This window comes from Saccostrea cucullata, unplaced genomic scaffold, assembly GCF_032062105.1.
Source record: "Saccostrea cucullata isolate Sc308-1 unplaced genomic scaffold, CSIRO_AGI_Scuc_v1 ctg5828, whole genome shotgun sequence".
NCBI classification, from domain to species: domain Eukaryota; kingdom Metazoa; phylum Mollusca; class Bivalvia; order Ostreida; family Ostreidae; genus Saccostrea; species Saccostrea cuccullata.
In genome coordinates this window covers 444-21,652 of record NW_026929289.1, presented here as the reverse complement: position 1 = coordinate 21,652, position 21,209 = coordinate 444, and the positions used below count along the sequence as shown (strand labels likewise).

The following is a 21,209-nucleotide window of genomic DNA, read 5'->3' as shown; positions in this document are numbered from 1 at the left end:
TCTATAGATGATTATGCAGATATAAAATTCCAATTAATAAAATTTGAGTATTCAGTTTGTGTCATTCTGGCATAACAACGGTTTTGGAAAACATTAACATCTTTGCATGATAACGACCTATGTATGCAATGTACATAAGACATGGATATTATGTAATTATAATATTATAGTATAATAGCATGAATAAGGAATAGTTCATTTTAAATAAAGGAATCCAACCCAGTATTTCCAATTAGAAATATAAATGAATTAAATTATTCCTATACAGGATGTGAGTCGGTATCTTCTCATAAACAATGCCTTTTTACACACACACGGAGAAATGAGGGGCTCCGTTAACAAGCTTTTAGGAGGGGGTGAACAGGTGGTACCTCGCCAAATTACTTTCCTTAGTCTAAAAATCCTGAAGGGAGTATGATTGTCCAATGTTCTGCACTCGAGAAGGCAACTCGAATTGAAACTTTCTTGAAAGAAAAAAAAAATAGTATACAATGAAATGTGTGTATTTCGACTCACGCGTCTTAGAAAGCATTCAGTCAAAATTGTAGATTAAATTTTGAGTTTTTAAAATACACCTAAGCATGAAAAAAATAGGATCCAGAAAACAAAGTACTTTTGTTGTGGAGCAGGGGGTTGGGTGGTTTAGGTGACATATGCAGAGTCAGATTATTTATGGCCAAACCTTCACGTAACAGAGTATAACATTGCAGACTGACGACACCCTTGATTGCTCTGGTTTGTTCAAAGACAGAACGAATAATGGGTGCCGAAATATGAAGAGGATGGTAATAATGCAAGAGTCTGAGGTAAGTTTCTTTTACCTGTAAGCTCTACCGGGACCTGCTTGAGCTGATTTGCTTAGAAGAAGGATATGGAGATAACAAACAGTATTCAATCTCAAAGTTCATAAAACAATACAATATAAGAGCAGAGCAAACTAGCATAAATAGGGACGACGATGAATGTCAAATTCACACCCGTCATTTTAAATTTCAGAGATCGTTTTCAGACTAGAAGTAACGATTTGTTTCATTTTAAGCTCACCTGAGCCGAAGGTTCAAGTGAGATTTTCTGATCAAAATTTGTCCGTTGTCTGTCGTTGTTGTAGTCGTTGTTGTCGTTGGCGTTGTCGTAAACTTTTTACATTTTCATCTTCTTCTCAAAAGAGCTGAGCCAATTTCAACCAAACTTGCCACAAGGTTTCCTTAGGTGAAAGGGATTCAAGATTGTTAAAATGAAGGGCCATGCCCTTTTTCAAGGGGAGATAATTATGAATTAGAGAAAAACTAATGGCGTTTTTTTGCAAATCATCTTCTCAAGAACCACTAGGCCAGGAAAGAAGAAACTCATGTGGAATTATACTCAGGTAGTGTTGATTCAAGTTTGTTCAAATCATGACCCCCCAGGGGTAGGGTGGGGCCAAAATGGCAGATCAAAGTTTTACATAGGAGTGTATAGGAAAAATCTTTAAAAAAATTCTTTTAAAAAACCACTAGGCCAGGAAAGATGAAACTAATGTGGAATCATCCTCAGATAGTGTAGATTCAAGTTTGTTCATATCATGACCCCTGGGGATAGTGTGGGGCCAATATGGCATATCAAAGTTTTACATAGAAATATTATGGTGGCATATTTCTGCCCCTTGTGTGCAAGTTAATTTTCGAATATGTCGACATGCAAGATAAATATGTTGACATGCAAGATAGTTATGTCAACATGCAACATAAATATGTTGACATGCAAGAAAATTGCAATCAAATAGATATTATAAAAGATCTTTAAAAATCTCAAATATCGCCCACATGTGACATCCAACATGCTAGATGCTACTTATTTATGTAAACGTGCGAGATAAATATGTTGACATGCAACTTATTTATGTTGACAGGCAACTTAGTTATGTTGACATGCAACTTAGTTATGTTGACATGCGTGATAAATATGTTGACATGCAATTTATTTATGTTGACATGCAACTTAGTTATGTTGACATGCAACTTAGTTATGTTGACATGCGTGATAAATATGTTGACATGCAACTTATTTACGTTGACATGATACTTAGTTATGTTGACATGCGAGATAAATATGTTGACATGCAACTTATTTATGTTGACATGCAACTTATTTATGTTGACAGGCAAGATGAATATGTTGACATGCAACTTATTTATGTAAACATGCAACTTAGTTATGCCAACACGCAACTTATAAGTTGTATGTCAACATATTTATCTTGCATGTCAACATAACCAAGTTGCATGTCGACATAAATAAGTTGCATGTCGACATAAATAAGTTGCATGTCAACATAAATAAGTTGCATGTTAACATATCTAAGTTGCATGTCGACATAAACAAGTTGCATGTTAATTTTCGAATATGTCGACATGCAAGATAAATATGTTGACATGCAAGATAGTTATGTCAACATGCAACATAAATATGTTGACATGCAAGAAAATTGCAATCAAATAGATATTATAAAAGATCTTTAAAAATCTCAAATATCGCCCACATGTGACATCCAACATGCTAGATGCTACTTATTTATGTAAACGTGCGAGATAAATATGTTGACATGCAACTTATTTATGTTGACAGGCAACTTAGTTATGTTGACATGCAACTTAGTTATGTTGACATGCGTGATAAATATGTTGACATGCAATTTATTTATGTTGACATGCAACTTAGTTATGTTGACATGCAACTTAGTTATGTTGACATGCGTGATAAATATGTTGACATGCAACTTATTTACGTTGACATAAAACTTAGTTATGTTGACATGCGAGATAAATATGTTGACATGCAACTTATTTATGTTGACATGCAACTTATTTATGTTGACAGGCAAGATGAATATGTTGACATGCAACTTATTTATGTAAACATGCAACTTAGTCATGCCAACACGCAACTTATAAGTTGTATGTCAACATATTTATCTCGCATGTCAACATAACCAAGTTGCATGTCGACATAAATAAGTTGCATGTCAACATAAATAAGTTGCATGTCAACATAAATAAGTTGCATGTTAACATATCTAAGTTGCATGTCGACATAAGTAAGTTGCATGTTAACATATCTAAGTTGCATGTCAACATATTTATCTTGCACGTTTACATAAATAAGTAGCATTTAACATGTTGGATGTCTATGGTGGCATATTTCTGCCCCTTGTGTGCAAGTTATTTTTCTATAAAATATGTCGACATGCAAGATAGATATGTTAACATGCAACATAGCTATGTAAACATGCAACATAAATATGTTGACATGCAAGAAAATTGCAATAAAATAAAAATTATAAAAAATCTTCGAAAATCTCAAATATTGCCAACATGTGACATCCAACATGCTAAATGCTACTAATTTATGTAAACGTGCAAGATAAATATGTATGTCAACATTTTTATCTTGCATGTCGACATATTTGATAGAAAAATAACTTGCACACAAGGCAGAATTATGCCACCATAGATGTCACATTTTTGCAATATTTGAGATTTTTGAAGATTTTTTATAATTTTTCACTGAATAATCGTTGTTTATTACTTATATTTGCATTCTTTGATTTATTCAAAAACATCAGAGGAAATCCTGACTTACATAAGGACACGGCTTCTTGTCTCCAGTAATGAAAAAAATACGGCTTTAAAATCAGTACACCTGATCAATCATACTTTTATCACAAACAATTATAAGACCGCGGAACATTAACTGGCAAAATTGGAAATATACAGCTAACGTCATTTCTATCTGTTACAATCAAAACATTCAGTGATAGACAACGAAATGGGCGGGTACACTTCGACGCGGACGTTTGGAAAACATGGGATTGAAATTGCAGATCAAAATTCATTTCCAATTCACTTGAGCTGTTTTCAACGCAAAAAGTGAATGAATGATCCAAAAATCAACTATATTTTAACTCCCAAATACATTTTTTTTTTGAAGTTCATATTAATATGGGTTTTAGCTTATAATTTTAAGAACGCGAAAGATCATACAAGACAAAGATTATTTTTCAGGAGATATTTGATTCTAGAAGGGGGGGGGGGTAAAAATTGTCGAGTCAGGTCATGGCTTAACATGGCAATATATTTTATTTCTAGGATTATAAGAGTGTATGAGTTCTCACTGAAAACTGTTGGACAACTTTATCTAAAAATCGTTCACCCCCCCCCCCCACCACCACAAAGATATAAATGTATTTACCAAACAAAAATGAAATATTTGTCCCTTAAATATATTTATTCATTTAAAACACTGGACAAAAAAATTTAAACTGTACCAAAATTGAAATTATTTGTCTTCTGGGTCAATCAGTAATAATGTGCCTTCTAGCGTAGCTGAGGTGGATTGAAAATGAATTTCGATCTGCAATTTCAATCCCATGTTTTCCAAACGTCCGCGTCGAATTGTACCCGCCCATTTCATTGTCTATCACTGAATGTTTTGATTGTAACAGATAGAAATGACGTAAGCTGTATATTTCCAATTTTGCCAGTTAATGTTCCGCGGTCTTAAAGTATTTCCCTCTCAAACACAGTTTTCTGGTCTTTTAATTTTTGTTTTGATGCAGTTGTGACGTCATCGATCAACATTATTGAAACCCTCTAACAAAAATCAACTATTTAACACTGTGATGAAAATGTTAATGCTTTTATAATGATAATTACTCCAGAATGCCTTTCTATTTTTTTCTTCAGTTCTTCTATTTATTTTTAATAGCTGAAATTATTCTTGAAGTCGATGTACTAGTTATACAAGTTTTCTTAATGTTATTACCCAAGTGTTATCGTTCTTTGAACAAATATTCATGATACAAAAAATAAAAAAAGGACAGTTTTCTACAATTTTTAAAAAGTTTTATTATACAATTAAATACATTGACCAAAATTAAATTTTTAAAGATATAAATCAGCAATTTTAATTATTCTGAATTTCTTTTTTCTCAAAGAATATTATTAAAAACTTATTTTAATTCCTTTTACTAAAAGTTTCATATATATACTTCTCGACGCGATGTATAGTTGTACTAGAGATTGCTCTACAGGAGTTTGATAGAGCAATTGCTCTGATAGCAGAAGCAGTTGCATCTATAGTCCTATGAACGCAATTGATGACCACTTGTTCATAGTGGGAGAGAGCAGTGGATATGCAAATATAGAAAAATAACTTGCACACAAGGGGCAGAAATATGCCACCATAAAATATAAAGGAAAAATCTTTAAAAATCTTCTTCTCAAGAACAAATGAGCCAGGAAAGATGAAACTGATGTAAATTATCCTTGGGTAGTGTAGATTTAATTTTGTTCAAATCATGACAAAGGGGGTTAGGATGGGGCAAAATGGCAGATCAAAGTTTTACATAGGAGTGTATAGGAAAAATCTTTAAAAATATTCTTTTCAAAAACCACTGGGCCAGGAAAGAAGAAACTCATGTGGAATCATCCTCAGGTTGTGTAGATTCAAGTTTGTTCATATCATGACCCCTAAGGATAGTGTGGGGCCAATATGGCAGATCAAAGTTTTACATAGAAATATTTGAAAAATATTTAAAAATATTCTTCTCAAGAACCATTGAGACAGGAAAGATGAAACTCATGTGAAATCATCCTCAGGTAGTGTTAATTCAAGTTTGTACAAATCGTGACCCCCGGGGGTAGGGTGGGGCAAAAATGGGAAAACAAAGTTTTACATAGGAATAAATAGGGAAATCTTTTAAAATATTCTTTTCAAGTACTCCAAACCCATGATTAGTGCTATTTGTATAGAATAATCATCAGGTAGTGTTGATTCTAGTTTGTCAAATCATGACCCCCTGGGGGTTTAAAATTCAAGCCCCGCTCCCCAAATCTAAGTAAACTTTCAGTTCTAACCTGATACATGTATGTGCTTTTTCCTAGCCGTTGTGCTCAGGGGAGTGATATGGCCCATGGGCCTCTTGTTTTAAAAAGCCAATTAATGCAAGTACATGTAGTTCTTACCGTGAGATATTATCGTTGTATAAAATTTCTCTTGATTTTGTTCTCGTCCAATCAAAACGCTTGTACAGGAATTCAGTTGTAACGTGTCGGACCTGAGCGGTCAGTAGGTCCGTGCTCGGATTACTGTGTTTTACTGGGGGTATGATTAAATGCAAAATATACAGATAATATGACACTTGCCTAGTGTCTTTAAATCAAGTGACCTAACTGCCTTTATGTTATATATGTACAATAATACTGGCACCTGCCTGGTGCCTTATGACAGTTGCCTGAATGAACAACTAACTAAACAAGTCAACAGAACTTGTGTCCGATCCCTTTGACATATTGTCAATAAAATATGTTCAAAACAACAGACACCTGCCTGGTGTCTCCTGACTATAGCCCTTATCTGATGACACCTGCCTGGTGTCAATTGCTAACTGGTCAGTACACTATGCAGCCAAGTGGTTCTAATAGATTTCTACACTACAACTTTGCTACTTTTCTTGCCACTGGGTATTATACCTTCTACCCACTAATACTTCAAGTAACTTAATCAGTCACTACTACCAGTTGTCCACACTAGTTTGTGAACAACTTATTCTTCTATGCTTTAAGGACAGACGAGACGTTCCTTAATAATAGATAAATTTTTCTAAGAGTTTGTCATTGAAGTATTGCTACTAAAACATGTTTACACATAAAAAATTGAGGTACCTTACCAGGCATTTCTGCAAGATACCAGGGGTAGTTTTTCTTATATAATCCTTTGGGGAAGAAAAAAAAATTTCCAATTTCAAATGTTTTAGTGTTTGGATTTTTTAAAAACATTTAGAAACTGGTTTAGAAATCAGAATGTTATAAAAATTTTGAATATTTTTCATACATTACGAAAATATACAAAACAGATTTTGAGGAACGTCTCGTCTGACCTTAAGCATATACGGCAAGAAGATTCTGTCAAGTAGCATACACCAAATTGCAAGCTACAAGTGGTAGATGTACCAGTAAGCAGACTTAAGCCAGTTGGTCGTACTACCCTTTGTACTCCAACTTGAACAATGTTCACAAGTTTTCAGACATAACATTAACAAAATACAACAAACGGCCTTTCCTTCGGCAACACAATTACCATTTTCCAACAGAACATCATTTATCAATATTTCTTGTATATTTCTTATGTCAATTGACCAATTAATTACAATATTTACATTGATTAACTATTATTATATACACAAGTAACGGGAGGTAACTACTCCAACCGTTTCACAATAAATAAAATTGATATTGGACATTTTATGCCCAAGTGTAAGGTTTGCAGTCAAAATAAATGCATTTCAATTTTTTATCGGTAAATTAATTCAACTTGTATTAACCATTGGGGTGCAAATACTAGTTTCTTATTTACATGTATTTAACAAAGAGGGCATATTCCCAAGAAATTGTATATAAATTTTACTCTCTGTTGCCTGGATAAATAAAATTGAAATATCGAAATACTGTAAAGGTACTTTTTTCCACGGGGTCATAATTCCGCGGAATCTCAATTTCCGTTTAATCTGCGAGTTAAAAATTACGCTGATTTCTAAAACTGTCACTATATGCCTTGCATTTATGTAAAGTACGCTTGGGCAAATTTCCGCGGGAAATTTGTGACGGCGTACATAGCGTAATTTAATACCACGCGGAAAAAAGTACTTCTTCAGTATCCATGTAGGCATAGGTCATTTTGATTATCAGCACTGGGATACACTGCACGGTTAATCACTATATATATATTTTTTTCGCAACACCTTATTTTCGCGAAAAATCCATTGACTCTTGATAATTTGACAAATGTTTCCCGCATTGCTCAATATCATATTAAGGAATACTATTTTACCTGATAATTTAATTTTTGTAAGCACACTGTCTCGCGTTATTAAGCAAGAATAAAGCTTAAGTCTTCAACGAATAAAGTGTTTTACAGTATACTCATTGCATTCGTTACACCTGACTGCTATTTTGTTACTAGTATCGGCATGAAATGGAAAACCGTGTTCGTATTAGTTTGTGTTGCATTACATGAACCTTTGCATCATTTTATTGCAGTTACGTATATTTTTGTTTGTATACTACATTGACTTGTGCAACTATTGAAAGTGTCTTTGGTATACTACTATCCCTGTATTGAAAGTTGCAGTATTTTTGTCGCTACCGAAAGCCGTATAGCATGCGTCCGTTTACATCGATGACAATTTAATACACTGAACAGTGACTAAGTGAACCGCATTATAAAGGGCCCTTCAGAAATAGCGAGAGTCCCCCCAAAATGATAGACATCATCAAATCGTGTTCAATGTATCAAAAGGTAAATTCTTGAAATTAGTTTATGTACCTGATTAATGATGCACGGTCTAGTTTGTTTTAAAGTTTTGTTTTGATTCTAGATTATTGCGAAATGAAATTTTGTCTTTTTGTTTGTCTCTCTCAGGAAAGCTTGTTTATTTCAATTAGTTTGTTGTTTATCGTCCCTTCAGTAAATTTTTACTTCTATTTAGAAATCACCACTTGCTGGTGAATGGCTTCAAATTTTCCCCTCTACTCAGCACTCACAGTCTCTTAGCAATAGATGATTTTTTTTGTGCCAGAACCTAATGTGAATGGAGACCTCGGTGTATAGTATCGGCCTCCATGTCCTGCAGTTGTATGAAACACATTACTTTGCGACTCCAAAGCAAACGCTCTAACCACTGTGCTCAAAATGAATAATGCTCTTTGTTTGTCGTTCTTTTCAACATGGTTTTCCAGACTTTTTTCTTTCCCCTTTCCTATATATATATTTGGTCGTTTTTTCGTAATTCTGAGTTTAATGTCAAGATTGAATATTGTTTGCTTTAATGACTTCTTGACCGAACTACTACAGGTGTAAGACTTAGAACCTTAAAACATATGGGTTTAACAATTTGTTTGAACGATACTTTAAAAATGTTTGTCACGTTTGGTAACTGTTATAAAATATATAGGCGACTTTATTATTTTTATTTGAATGCTCTTTTTATGTACCACAAACAGTGCTGTATTCTATTACAGGTACAGAACTAGAAAGATGCAACAGCCCATCCTATTTGTATGAGAGATAAAGTATATGCCTAGTGTACAGTTTCTTTTTTTAATATATAACCCTGATGATACAGTATCATTTGCCAGGTAAAATTAAGTTTATCTGACACCTTTCTTTATATCGAGGTAAATTGGATACGTGTTTAATTTTATTGAATCGTCTTTCATGTAAATGAAGTCCGTACATTTATTTGTTTGTTTTCTGATACATTAAGAATTTTATTTTCATTCATAAGAGAAAATGTAAAGGGCAGTCAATTTTTAAAACAAATAAAACAATAACAAGCAGTAAACTTTAAAGCTGGACTATCTTTCATAGCAATGAACAATTATATAAAAGGAGGTGGATTAAAATGAAGAAAAAATATATATATATTGTAATACTGATTTTTATGCTTAATTCAACTTCAAAATTTGCTGAATCAAATTCATTTTTACGAAAAATTTATCTCGATTTCTTTACTTATAACATTATCAGTTAAGACTTTTGTGATGTGACCTACGTATTTGTTAAGGAATAGTAAATAAGATTCGCCTCTTTTTAGAAGCTAAAAAGATAGCATAAACAAAGAAGAGAATGGAACAAAGGAGAAAAATGTTGCAAACTTCTTTTTGTTTAAAGACGCATTTTAAAACTTTCTATTTATATTGCATGGTTGGAACTATTGAGTTAAGTATTTTTCAAATTGATGAAAGATGATGGAATGTGTAAAAAAAATATGTAAAATTGTATAATTTTTGGACTCTTACGTTTGAACTATAACCGATTTATATCATAAAGATATTTTTTTGAAAACAGAAATGGTATTTCGGTCCTGCAAGACAACGGGAAAAATAAGCACGACTATTCAACGGTATATTTTATAAATTTTAAGATGATTTGAAACTTGGATGGCATTTTATAGGAAGTTAAATAAGTTAAACTGCAAACAACAATGATTTTCCAAAACCTATGACTCTGGAAGTGCATAGATCAAGATAACACTGTTCAGTTGTTAATATAAATAACTGTAACTGTTTAATTAGACTTAAATTGATAAGTGTCGATTAGTTAATATTCAATGAACGTTTTTTTTTTTAAATAAATCAATAGTTATCAGAATTTCTGATACTGTTTTGTTTTTAACACGAGAGTTGTTTTCTTTTCTTTTTTTTAATTTTCTCTAAAGAACTTTATAAAAACAGCTTTTCCACAGCGTTTTAAAATGAATACGAAAAACAAAATTATTCTTACATAAGTCCTAATAAGTGAGACTGGAATTTTGACCTGCATTATAAGAGCATGCATGTGTGCATGGCGTATACAGTTTTGTTTAACTTGTCAACAGTCCGTGACAATTTATTATCATCCAAAAAATCTTTCAGCATTTAAAGTCAATTCAAATTTAGACAATAAAAAGGCAGATTATTTACCATGTTGAAATACATACTACCTACATAGGATATATATTTCTAACCAGGAAGTATTAAATGTATCATTACCAAAGAATTGAAGGCGCCGTTGATGTTGGTTAACCTGAGACAATGTCTCCATCATATTTTGGTATCTGTATTGTTCTGTTGATCAGTTTTGTGCCGTATTCTTTCTTTCCTCCACAATTGATTTCATCGGAATGGCAATCCAGATCGCATTTCTCTATAACGATCTCAGGAATTCTTCGAGCAGCAGCGACATTCATTGACAAATTCAATTTGGTGAATATTACTGGAGTGGATCAAGCCACGAAAGTTTCGATGTACTTTGGAGAAGGTATGGAACCTGATTCAAACAGAATGATTTTGAATATCTGTTCATTTCATTTATAATGCAAACAGAAACTGTGTTTAATTTATACTTATTCATTCCTTGCAGATGGAAATTCATATAGATTTTTTATTGAGACTGTCAACAAAATCGTATTTTTTGAAAACGAAATTCAAAGAAATTTTGCCAATGTTGCTTTTTTTCACGTGAATGGTGAAGAAATTGTCAAGGGTAAGTTATAACAAATACATTTTTTAACAAACAGTCCGACATCGTTTATTTGAAATCGGAGGACCATGAAACAAAACGTAAATTAACGAGGATTTTAGATATCCTAGTTAAAGTGCAGAGAGAAGAGAAGTTTGGTCTCTGAATTATGTCAACATATCCACTCGAGATAACGGCTTTCGAGATATTGTACAAACAGGTTTACCCGATTCAAGTAATTTTTTGTCGATACTGGAATAAGCAGTTTTGGCTCCATATATCTTGAAAGGGGGCGACCAGTTTGAAGTCAGGTTAGGGGCCCACAGCCACACCAAAAAACATTGATTTATCGCTTATTGTGTTATTTTTTTTTGGACTCACAAAAGGGGGTGGGTCCCTTCTGAATCCGCCAGTGAATTAAGGAAAATAAAATATTTTAGAGAAGCAACAGAGTCTATGATTAGAATAAATAGAATAGACTAAGAATAGAATAGAATTTATTTCCAAATTAGGTCCTCATGGGGCATGACATATAACAATTATGATTACATATAAATACACACAAATAACATAAGTACAATATACATGTAACTAATTAATTTGTTGTACAGTTTGTATAGAAATATAATGGTATGAAAGCGTGATACAATGTAACTCATTGTTCAGCTTGTATATATTTTATAATGACCAGACACACAGTCAAGTTAAAAAAATGCATATGTTGTGTTAAATGTTAGTAAACTGAACATTTATGCAACATATGAATGTAACATAATGCGTAGAAAATAAGTTACATCAAAGTTGTGTGGTCTAAGCATAAGCATGTAGCATATACATGTACATGGTTACAACATGTAATAGATGGTAAGATGCAAAAGAGACACAATCCTATTAAGTATGATTAATTTTGCTCAACAACCGTGTTTAGTCATAATTTCCTTTATAAGGTTAATAGAAAATAATCAAGTTGAAACTTTTGTATTAAGGAGAATATGAATGTGTTTACGCGTTATATAATCAGAATTATTTACTTGTGAATTATCGAAGGCATATTTCTAACAGTTGGGAAAAAATGAAATTGAAATAAAATGATACCACTTGGTGTTTACTAAATGATGCACGTTGAAATCAAATCACATTTCTGAAGATAAAATAACTTCAACATATATGAATTAAAGGAAAAAGATGAATGGTTTGATGTATATTCCTGCCTTCATCATTTGTGTTAAGTAAGTTGGCAATAGTTTTTTTTTTAAATATGTATTTTCTTTTCCAGCACACAATTATATAAGGTCTCTGCGTCGGCAAATCGAAACATTGGCAAAATTAGATAAACCCGATATTGAGTTGATTCAAGAGAAACTGGGTTACTGTTTGTATACAATACAAGCCTTCTACAGTAACTCTAATTGGGTGGAGATGTTTGGCGATACACACTATCCAGATTTTGGTATGAATTGGTAATTTTTGTTAATAAATGTAAAATTCAACGTTTTTTTAAGCTCACATTTTAATACTGAAATATTTGTTTTGTCTAAACTCTCGCTAAAGGTCAAGAAAATGTAACGCTGATGGAAGTGGCAAGTTCTGCAGAAAAATCGTGTAAAAATTGTCAAAAAGACGAAAGGTAGGTAGGATAAACGATTTATCAAAGGAGTCGACGTCTTTATTCTAAGTCAATTGTTTCAGTATCACATTCTTCAAACGGTGAAAATACCAATCGAACATGTTTCCAAATAGGAATAAATTAATTATGTTTTATTATCCTTCAGAATTATACAGTCAATCTGATTGGTTTAGAGCAGGTCACGTGCAAGAAGATAACTCGTGATGTCTCCCTCACGCGCAGGGTGACAACTGTTATCTCCCTTCAGATGACAATGAAATAGCGTGAGCGAACATGCACGGTTACAACTGTGTTGTCGCCCTTTGATAAAGACTACAGTGGTTTAAGCGAGATAACTCCTATTTATAAGTACAATGGCTAAATATGCGGGATCGGTAAACAATAAATTCTAACGATGACGTCAAAGTTGTCTGTTGACATATTTTGAAAGGATGGAATCGGAGCAGAGTAGAAGAAAACAAGAGGTTTTATTAATATTTTCTACTCTATCAAATTGGTAATTAAATATTCTTCAGGATAATAAAACTATTATGGACTGTTTAGATGGAAGACATCACATATTATCAGGTCTGAGAAGGGTTTTCACCCTCGCGCACAAGCGCCTTCGGTTGACAACCCTACTCAGACCTGATAACTGGTGATGTCTCCCTTCTAAACAGTCCATAATTGTATATTGTCGTTAAAAATTTGTTGATAAAATATAACAGTGAGGTATGTACATGTAAATAGCTCAGTACCTTATACATGTTATACAAGTATCATACTAGAGCGAATGGTAATTGAAACCCATCAAAAGATGTAAGTTAAGGGGGTGTTCCTTAACATTACGGAAAATGTTCACAATATGCACGGTTAACATTAACTGGCAAAATTGGAAATATACAGCTTACGTCATTTCTATCTGTTACAATCAAAACATTCAGTGATAGACAACGAAATGGGCGGGTACAATTCGACGCGGACGTTTGGAAAACATTGGATTGAAATTGCAGATCAAAATTCATTTTCAATCCACCTCAGCTGTTTTCAAAGCAAAGAGTGAATGTATGATCCAAAAATCAACTATATGTCAACTCCCAAACACATATTGTTTGAAGTTCACATTAATATGAGTTTTAGCTTATAATTTTAAGAACGCGAAAGATCATACAAGACAAAGATTATTTTTCAGGAGATATTTGCAATTGATTCTAGAAGGGGGGGGGGGGGGGGTTGTCGAGTCAGGTCATGGTTTAAGATGACAATGTATTTTATTTCTAGTATTTTCCAAACGTCCGCGTCGAATTGTACCCACCCATTTCATTGTCTATCACTGAATGATTTGATTGTAACAGATAAAAATGACGTAAGCTGTATATTTCCAATTTTGCCAGTTAATGTTCCGCGGTCTTATATACATGTAAACCGAGGTCCTACGTTGAAGTGCCAGTCCAAAAAATATTATTCACTGATTCAAGGCCTTGAGTGCCCAGTAAAGTTCTAAATATAGCCCTGTTTCGGCAAATGTTGGCGTCTTAGTATGAGTGGAAAATTCTCAGTATGAGTAAAAATTATCGAACGGAACGTACAATGTAATAAACATCGACAGCAAAAATTAATAAAAGAATTAAAATAAACAAAATCAAATAAAAAAGTTATTGACAAAATGACAAACTTATGTCTCCTAGTTATGCTTATTTATACATAAGATTAAAGAATGCCTGGTTTTTGCCTATGCCCGTGTGTTAAAGCCAAATATAAAAAATAAGTATTTAATTAATTAATCATAATTGTTTTCAGTGATATTTATGATTGCACTGATAATATCATTACCTCCAAGTTAACAAGTAGTTACATGGCGAACCAGGACATATCAAAACCTACTGGTAAGGGAATATTACGTATTTGTATTCTTGGTTCTCACAAATTTGCTACTTTTTCTTCTATTTTTGTTTTGAGCTTTTATTTTTATTTGAATCAAGCTAACTTTATCATAAAGACCTTTTTTAAAACCATTTATTTTCTAAGAGCCACTAGGTGCAAATTCTGGTAAATGCAGTCACGGGACGACAGACGATATTTCGCGCCATTTTCCAGCTACTGGTGGTATTTATAAAGGCCGTGTATCACCTGTGGAATCACCACATTATCGATTGCACCATCAAGCGTGGGAGGCGGCGACCAAGGCGACACACCACTTTTTGATGGATGAAAGTAAGAGCTCTATAAAACAAATAACAAACAAATAAAAAAAATTAAATGAAAAAAGGAAAGGAGGAGAAAATGATATTTTTTCTTTAATTTATAAATTAAAGATTTTTTTGTTATTTACAGAAACAGGTTTGATAAACATTTTGGGGCCAGATATTTTTAAGGAAGTTCTACATATCAAATCAAAACAAGAGGTCATTAAAAAATCACTGGCTTTTGTAATCGATGTCACTGGATCAATGGGAGACGACATCGAAGGTGTGAAGAGGGCTACAGTGAAATTGGTTGAGGAATCTAGAAACTCTATTTTTGTACCAGAAAAATACATCCTTGTTACATTTAGTGATCCAGGTACATGTATGTAGAAGTCATTGAATATTATAATGCACAAACTGTGTTTTTCATGTATTTTTTTATGAACTTAAAAAGTGGAGTTGATTCTTTGTATGAGTTAAAAGAACTGAACGTATTCTTTCTTTCTTTGCGTTTTTCGGAATTAAATAACAGAGTTACTTATCTTCGTTAAACACATTAAAGATGAATATTTTTATGGACAACGAAAATCAATTAAAATAAATGAAATTTACTTTAATTTACAAAAAAAATTGGCAGTTATTTTTTGATGTATCATAATATATGGTGTATATAGTGCATTTGATACAGATTGATTAAATTAAAACAGAACACTTGACCACGAGTAGAGAAACTAAAGACTGGAGCCAAATGATAGACTTCTTACAATCTTTAAGTGTGTCTGGAGGAGATGATTGTCCAGAATATGCCATGTCAGGAATGCTTCTAGGTATCAAAGAACAAAAGCTTAATTATTATCCTATGAGCCCCAGGGCTAGGTAGTTGTGGCCATTTTCAGACTAAATTGATTTCCTTTAGGAGAAGAGCTCCACATAAAGATGTACAACAATGATCATTTTTTTTTACACAAAAATGTATTTTTCTTCGTCAAATGAGAGCTGACAGCTATAGATATCATATCTAAAATGTTAAGTTATTATAATATCTGATTGTCAATTGGTTGACCCCCAAGCCTCCTTAATAGAATTATATGAAATATAATCGGTTCTACAAGTGCATACAACTGTATAATGATAGCATGTTGACATGTATCGAGGCGGCTTTATTAACAGTACTTAGAAAAAATGCCGTCTTCATATATTTGCATTATTAATGGATATTTTAGACCGATCACTGTTTTTTATCTTTACCTCTTGCATTTGTAGCAATCAACCTGTCAAATGAAGGTTCACAGATCATCCTTTGCACTGATGCTGGTGCCAAAGACGAAGACAAATCTAGTGACGTCATAGAGGGCCTGAAATCTAAGTCTTTGGAAGCTGTTTATCTACTGACAGGCACCTGTACTTCGAGAAAACGAAGAGATACTCATAGTGGGTGCTACTGAACGATATGAATTTGATCTTAAAGATAACCGTCAGTGAATGTCAGTCTTTATTCAGAAGTATTCAAAGTATTAATATGATTTTGACTTTTTTGCAAAGGGGAAATTTTTAAATCGTGAAGATTTATTGCAATATTTTTTAAGGACAGAAAAGGGCCACAGGATATAAAGTGTTTGAAGATATAGCAACTGAAACAGGAGGACAGGTAGTGAAAACAAGTACAGCGGAGATTGAGACAGTCGTGGAAAAAGTAGTAAAGGTACAAAATTACATACCGGTAACTGTCATGATAACTGAACTTTTTATGTTGACGGTTTTTTTTTCATTTAATAACTATAAATATTCAGTGAATGTGTTTATTTTACATGAACATGAAAAATTAGTTATGGTATTGAACAGGTAATAAAGAATGAAGTCGAATTTTTAGACTAATGATCTCATTGATCAGGTCGATATTGATATATAAATATAAATCCTTCTACTTAAATATGAAATTAAAGAAAAGGGTAATGTTCTAACTGGCAGATATTCAATTATTTCATTATATACAATAATTTCATGATTTGAAATAAAATCTACAAATTAAGCCATGACTACATATGTTTATTTATCATATGTTGACCCTTCCATACATTAATTTCGGTCAGATTTACGGAACGTCAAATTAACATATAATCAAATATTGGAACCATATCTGCAAATGCATTGTATCTACATGTATTTTCTTATCAACTACATGTTTACCTATATTTAACTGGTGTACGGTTAATTGATTCAAAGAAAATCGTTATAATCAGATTTAAGGATAGGTATATATTTAATGAATTAAAGATCGGTATAAAGAATTGATTTAGATACCAGTAGTGCAATAGAATTAAACGTATCTTCAATTATAATAAACTTAAAATAACCCCTACTCCCAATGAATTTTTTTGTGCTGTTCCCTTCACCTTCAGATGGCTGTTAGAGGGAGCTGTCTGTATTTTCAACATTATGACCTAGGTATCATTATTAAATTGTACTAAAATTCAAATCCTTTGTGGATGTGTTCCATTTGTACATATCTTTAAATAAATTGTACATAGTTATTTTAACATCAGTTTTACTTATCTTTAAATCAACTGCACCGATCTTTAAATCAGTTGTACCTATCTTTAAACAAATTGAAGATTTGTATAATTCGATAGAACCTAATCTTTAATTGAATTGAAGATGCATGTAGGTGTAATTCTAAGATAGGGGTTTTATTTGAACCCAGGTTAAATAACTTTAAAGTCGTCAAAAATAAAATCAAATCAATTTACAAATTATATATGGAAGCTCCTTGAAGTATAACTTTAACATTAGAGATAATTTTTGTTTCCTATATATAAAAAAATATCCCATTTTAAGAAATGCTTATAATGCAGTTAATGAGCTCTTTTGCTGATTAAATAACTGTTATGTATTGTTGGTTGTCTTACAAAGAATAACCAAATACTACTTTTTGTACACGTGTTCCCAATTATCCCCTTAATCGGACAACCTAAAACAAATTGTGTTTATAAACAATGAACAATTGCCAGGGTAAAGAAACTATTATTCTTGAAATATCAATCAGAAGTGAAAATAGGAGATACACAAATATTCAGTTTTATAAATTTTATTTAGTTAAAATCAAGGACATAAAAAAAAAATTCACAGAAAAAAGAAAAATTGATTGTTCTTGATGTTTTCGTATTTCTGAGGAGGTTCTGGGAGCGAAATTCAAAATATTTGATTATTCAGAAAGTTATATAGAGGATAAACATATTGTCGATTATAAAAAATTGTTTTAAAGATGTAATATTATATTTTTATTCTTGATTTTTTTTTTTTGCAGACAAGCTTACCTTCTTCAATAGTCAATATTAAGTGGTATACATGGGAAATAACAGCATCCACTGATTTCAAAATAGAAGTAGATAGTTCCGTAAAGGCATTGATAATTCAGATCTCTGGACCGTCTACAAATTCTGAAATTACAGTGAAAGACCCAAACGGTACCTTATATATTTTTTTGTATTTATTTTGTAACGGAATATATTAAATAGAGTTCATAAAAATATACTCAATGCTATTATGTTTAAAATAAATATAATGAAAATTCCTGTACATGTATATTATATAATTTCTTAGATGCAGAAGTGACCTCCCCAACAGATGGTCGAAAAATATCTACAACTTCCAATAATATGACCATTTCTATTCAGGTATTTGTTTTCAAATATTTAGTACTTCAGAAAAACAATGGGAACGAACTATGCTTTATAAAGCATTTTTCTATAGTAATGCTCATAATTCATTTAAATTGCCAAACTCAATGTTTTGTTTTAATTAACCTTTTTCAGCTTATATTTTGTACATGTTGATATTCTCTTGTTATTTGTTTGATGCTGGGCTTTAATATTTTCCTACATTGATTCTAGTAACTGTTGTGCCCTTTAAATGCATAAGCATATTCAGATCTATCATATTTTAAAGATTATTCACTTCAATTGTCAGGAACAAAAAACCCGATCCACCATTTAACATAAAAAAGAAGAAATTGTTACTGTAATTTATATCATAATTTAAAAAAATGTTTTCAAAACATTTCATTGCACCGATATAGAATAATAGTCAAAACTTCATATGCCTGTTTTTTCTCCATTTGAGTAAGCAAATGAAAATTTCTTCATCATATATTTATTGTCTTTCAAAACATTATACTGTATACTTTATAAAATCCTCAAAACTCCAAGTTCCTTATATTTTATAAGTCTACAGAGGGTCTTTAAATTTATAATTATCTAATTACAACAAATTTGGAATGAAATGAACAATTGAAATTTTCTCTGCTACGATACCTTTCCCCTCATCTTACTTTCATTTAAGGTACTTTGCAGTCGTAAAAAGGATAACTAAATATAAGATTTTCTAAACAATGAAGTTATAAAGAAATTACATTTTATTTATCTAAGAGTTATTTCCCAAAGTAAATATTAATTAACTTCTGAGTTTAACAACGATGGCGTAAGGTTACTATACTCTTCAAAAAAAAAAAAGAAACGCATAGTAGAATTTTGGTGACACATTGAACATTAAGATTTTTTCTAGTAAAATGGTGCATTGATAAAAAAGAAATGTGTTAAGCAACAGAAATATCATCTAAATGTCAAAATTACTAAAGAATTTAAAAATTATAGTCAGTTGAAGACCATTAAAGATCAATATCTGGTAACACCCCCCCCCCCCCCGACAAAAATGATAGTCACAAACGGCATCAAATGGAAACAAATGTGTGTAATAAAAACTGTATAGGAATACTCACCCACTCCAAAAGTAGAACTTTGGTCAGCTGTTGCAGAGTCTGGGGATGCGATTGTCTTTGGCAAATCATGTCAATCCATTTTGTGCAATGCTGCTTAATTTGGATTAAATCTAGCGATTTAGATGACTGTGACTGAAACAGGTTGTTGTTTCTTTGCGTGAATAGGTGTGTCAAACGAGCAATATGTGGCTGTGTATTGCGAGATTGCAATACGGCTCTAGGATGCTGCAAAATTGAATGGGTATGTGTAGGTAGAACATGGTTAGAGTACCTCTTTCCGACAAAGTTCATTGAATTCGAACCAAATCAATCTTACTTTCTTATAATACCGTTTTCCATATCATTACACTACCACACCATCTTTTTTAACGTTCTGGAGGCAGTCATCTGTCTAACATTTATTACAAAGCATTAGCACTCTTAAACTTATAAGAGGCTTTCAGATAAACATTCCGGACTAGTAGGTTAACCAAAATGCTCAGACGTGATGCTGTGGTCATACTCTATTGATCTGAGATCTTTGAAGTCGATATCTGGGGTGTTGTGGGGTCGGAACAATGGCATGAATTATCCTCTTGCAATAATTCGAAGTCAACTGTAAACGGTTTTGTTAGATGATCTGTGCAGTTCAGGGATAGCTAATGCTTTAGATGACGTCCTTGCAGTACATTCATGCAATTTACGTAATCCTCAGAAGTGATGCTGTGCTGCGGATGTCACACGTAGTTTACCATATTTTTTGCGAACATAAGGTGTTACGGTGTTCGATGTTAATAGTTTATGTTTTATAGGTTACATATGGTCTGTTTGTAACATTAAAACCTCTTGCAATTGTAGATTGCGATACCCCTGCTTCCAGTCGCCCATTTTCCTTTTTGTGCTACGCAACATTCAGATGCAGCAATTTTAGGAAGCGTCATTTTTCAGATAAAACCAGATTAAAAATATCGAGATGGGCCCTTTGTACCTGAAGGAATTGCATCTGAATTAAACAAATGAAAATTGAAATCAAAATTTAGGGGAAAATTTTGCAAAATCAGGTCTTTTTGTCTGTGAAACTTGTAGAATATCTGTAAAGTTAACAATTGCATTAAAAAATCATGCATTTCACTCGACAACATCGTATCCATTCAAAAAATAAAAGGTATGACAAAAATATCATACATATTTCAGGGCATTGTTCCTACTATGCGTTTCTTTTTTTGAAGAGTATATAAACATTAAAATCAAAGCAAATCTTGAGGGAATGAGGTTTTCACCGAATATCTAATGACACCTATTGTATTTCTTAGAATGAAATGAATTGAAGTACAATGATCAAGCTTTACACATTGTATGTATGTTGTATTGGTGACTATTTTTTTCAACGGAGGTAAAAATTATGTCAATTCAGAGATAAAATTTTTACTTTCTTATTTGATTTAGAAATAAAAATGTTTTTGCAAAGAATAATTCAATTTCCAGGATCTTATTCATCATTACACTTTTTCATCATTAAACTATTACATGGTACATGGGTTTCTATCAAATAAAATCCCAGTTTACCAAATATTTATGTAAATGAAATCATAGTTTTGATTAAAAAGTTTTTTAAGGTATCATAATG

General features: G+C 32.2%; 1 protein-coding gene across 1 annotated transcript; it reads left to right on the top strand.

Moving 5' to 3' along the window:
- Positions 1-10,610: 10,610 nt before the first annotated feature.
- Positions 10,611-18,503, top strand: LOC134280331 (von Willebrand factor A domain-containing protein 7-like; the record flags this gene model as incomplete). The annotated part of the gene is made up of 12 exons (XM_062762746.1): positions 10,611-10,836; positions 10,939-11,061; positions 12,314-12,487; positions 12,589-12,664; positions 14,444-14,529; positions 14,672-14,857; positions 14,978-15,205; positions 15,537-15,656; positions 16,093-16,260; positions 16,416-16,531; positions 18,134-18,293; positions 18,430-18,503. Coding segments are annotated over exons 1-12 (1,737 nt in total), but the record flags the coding sequence as incomplete, so codon positions are not given.
- Positions 18,504-21,209: the final 2,706 nt, after the last annotated feature.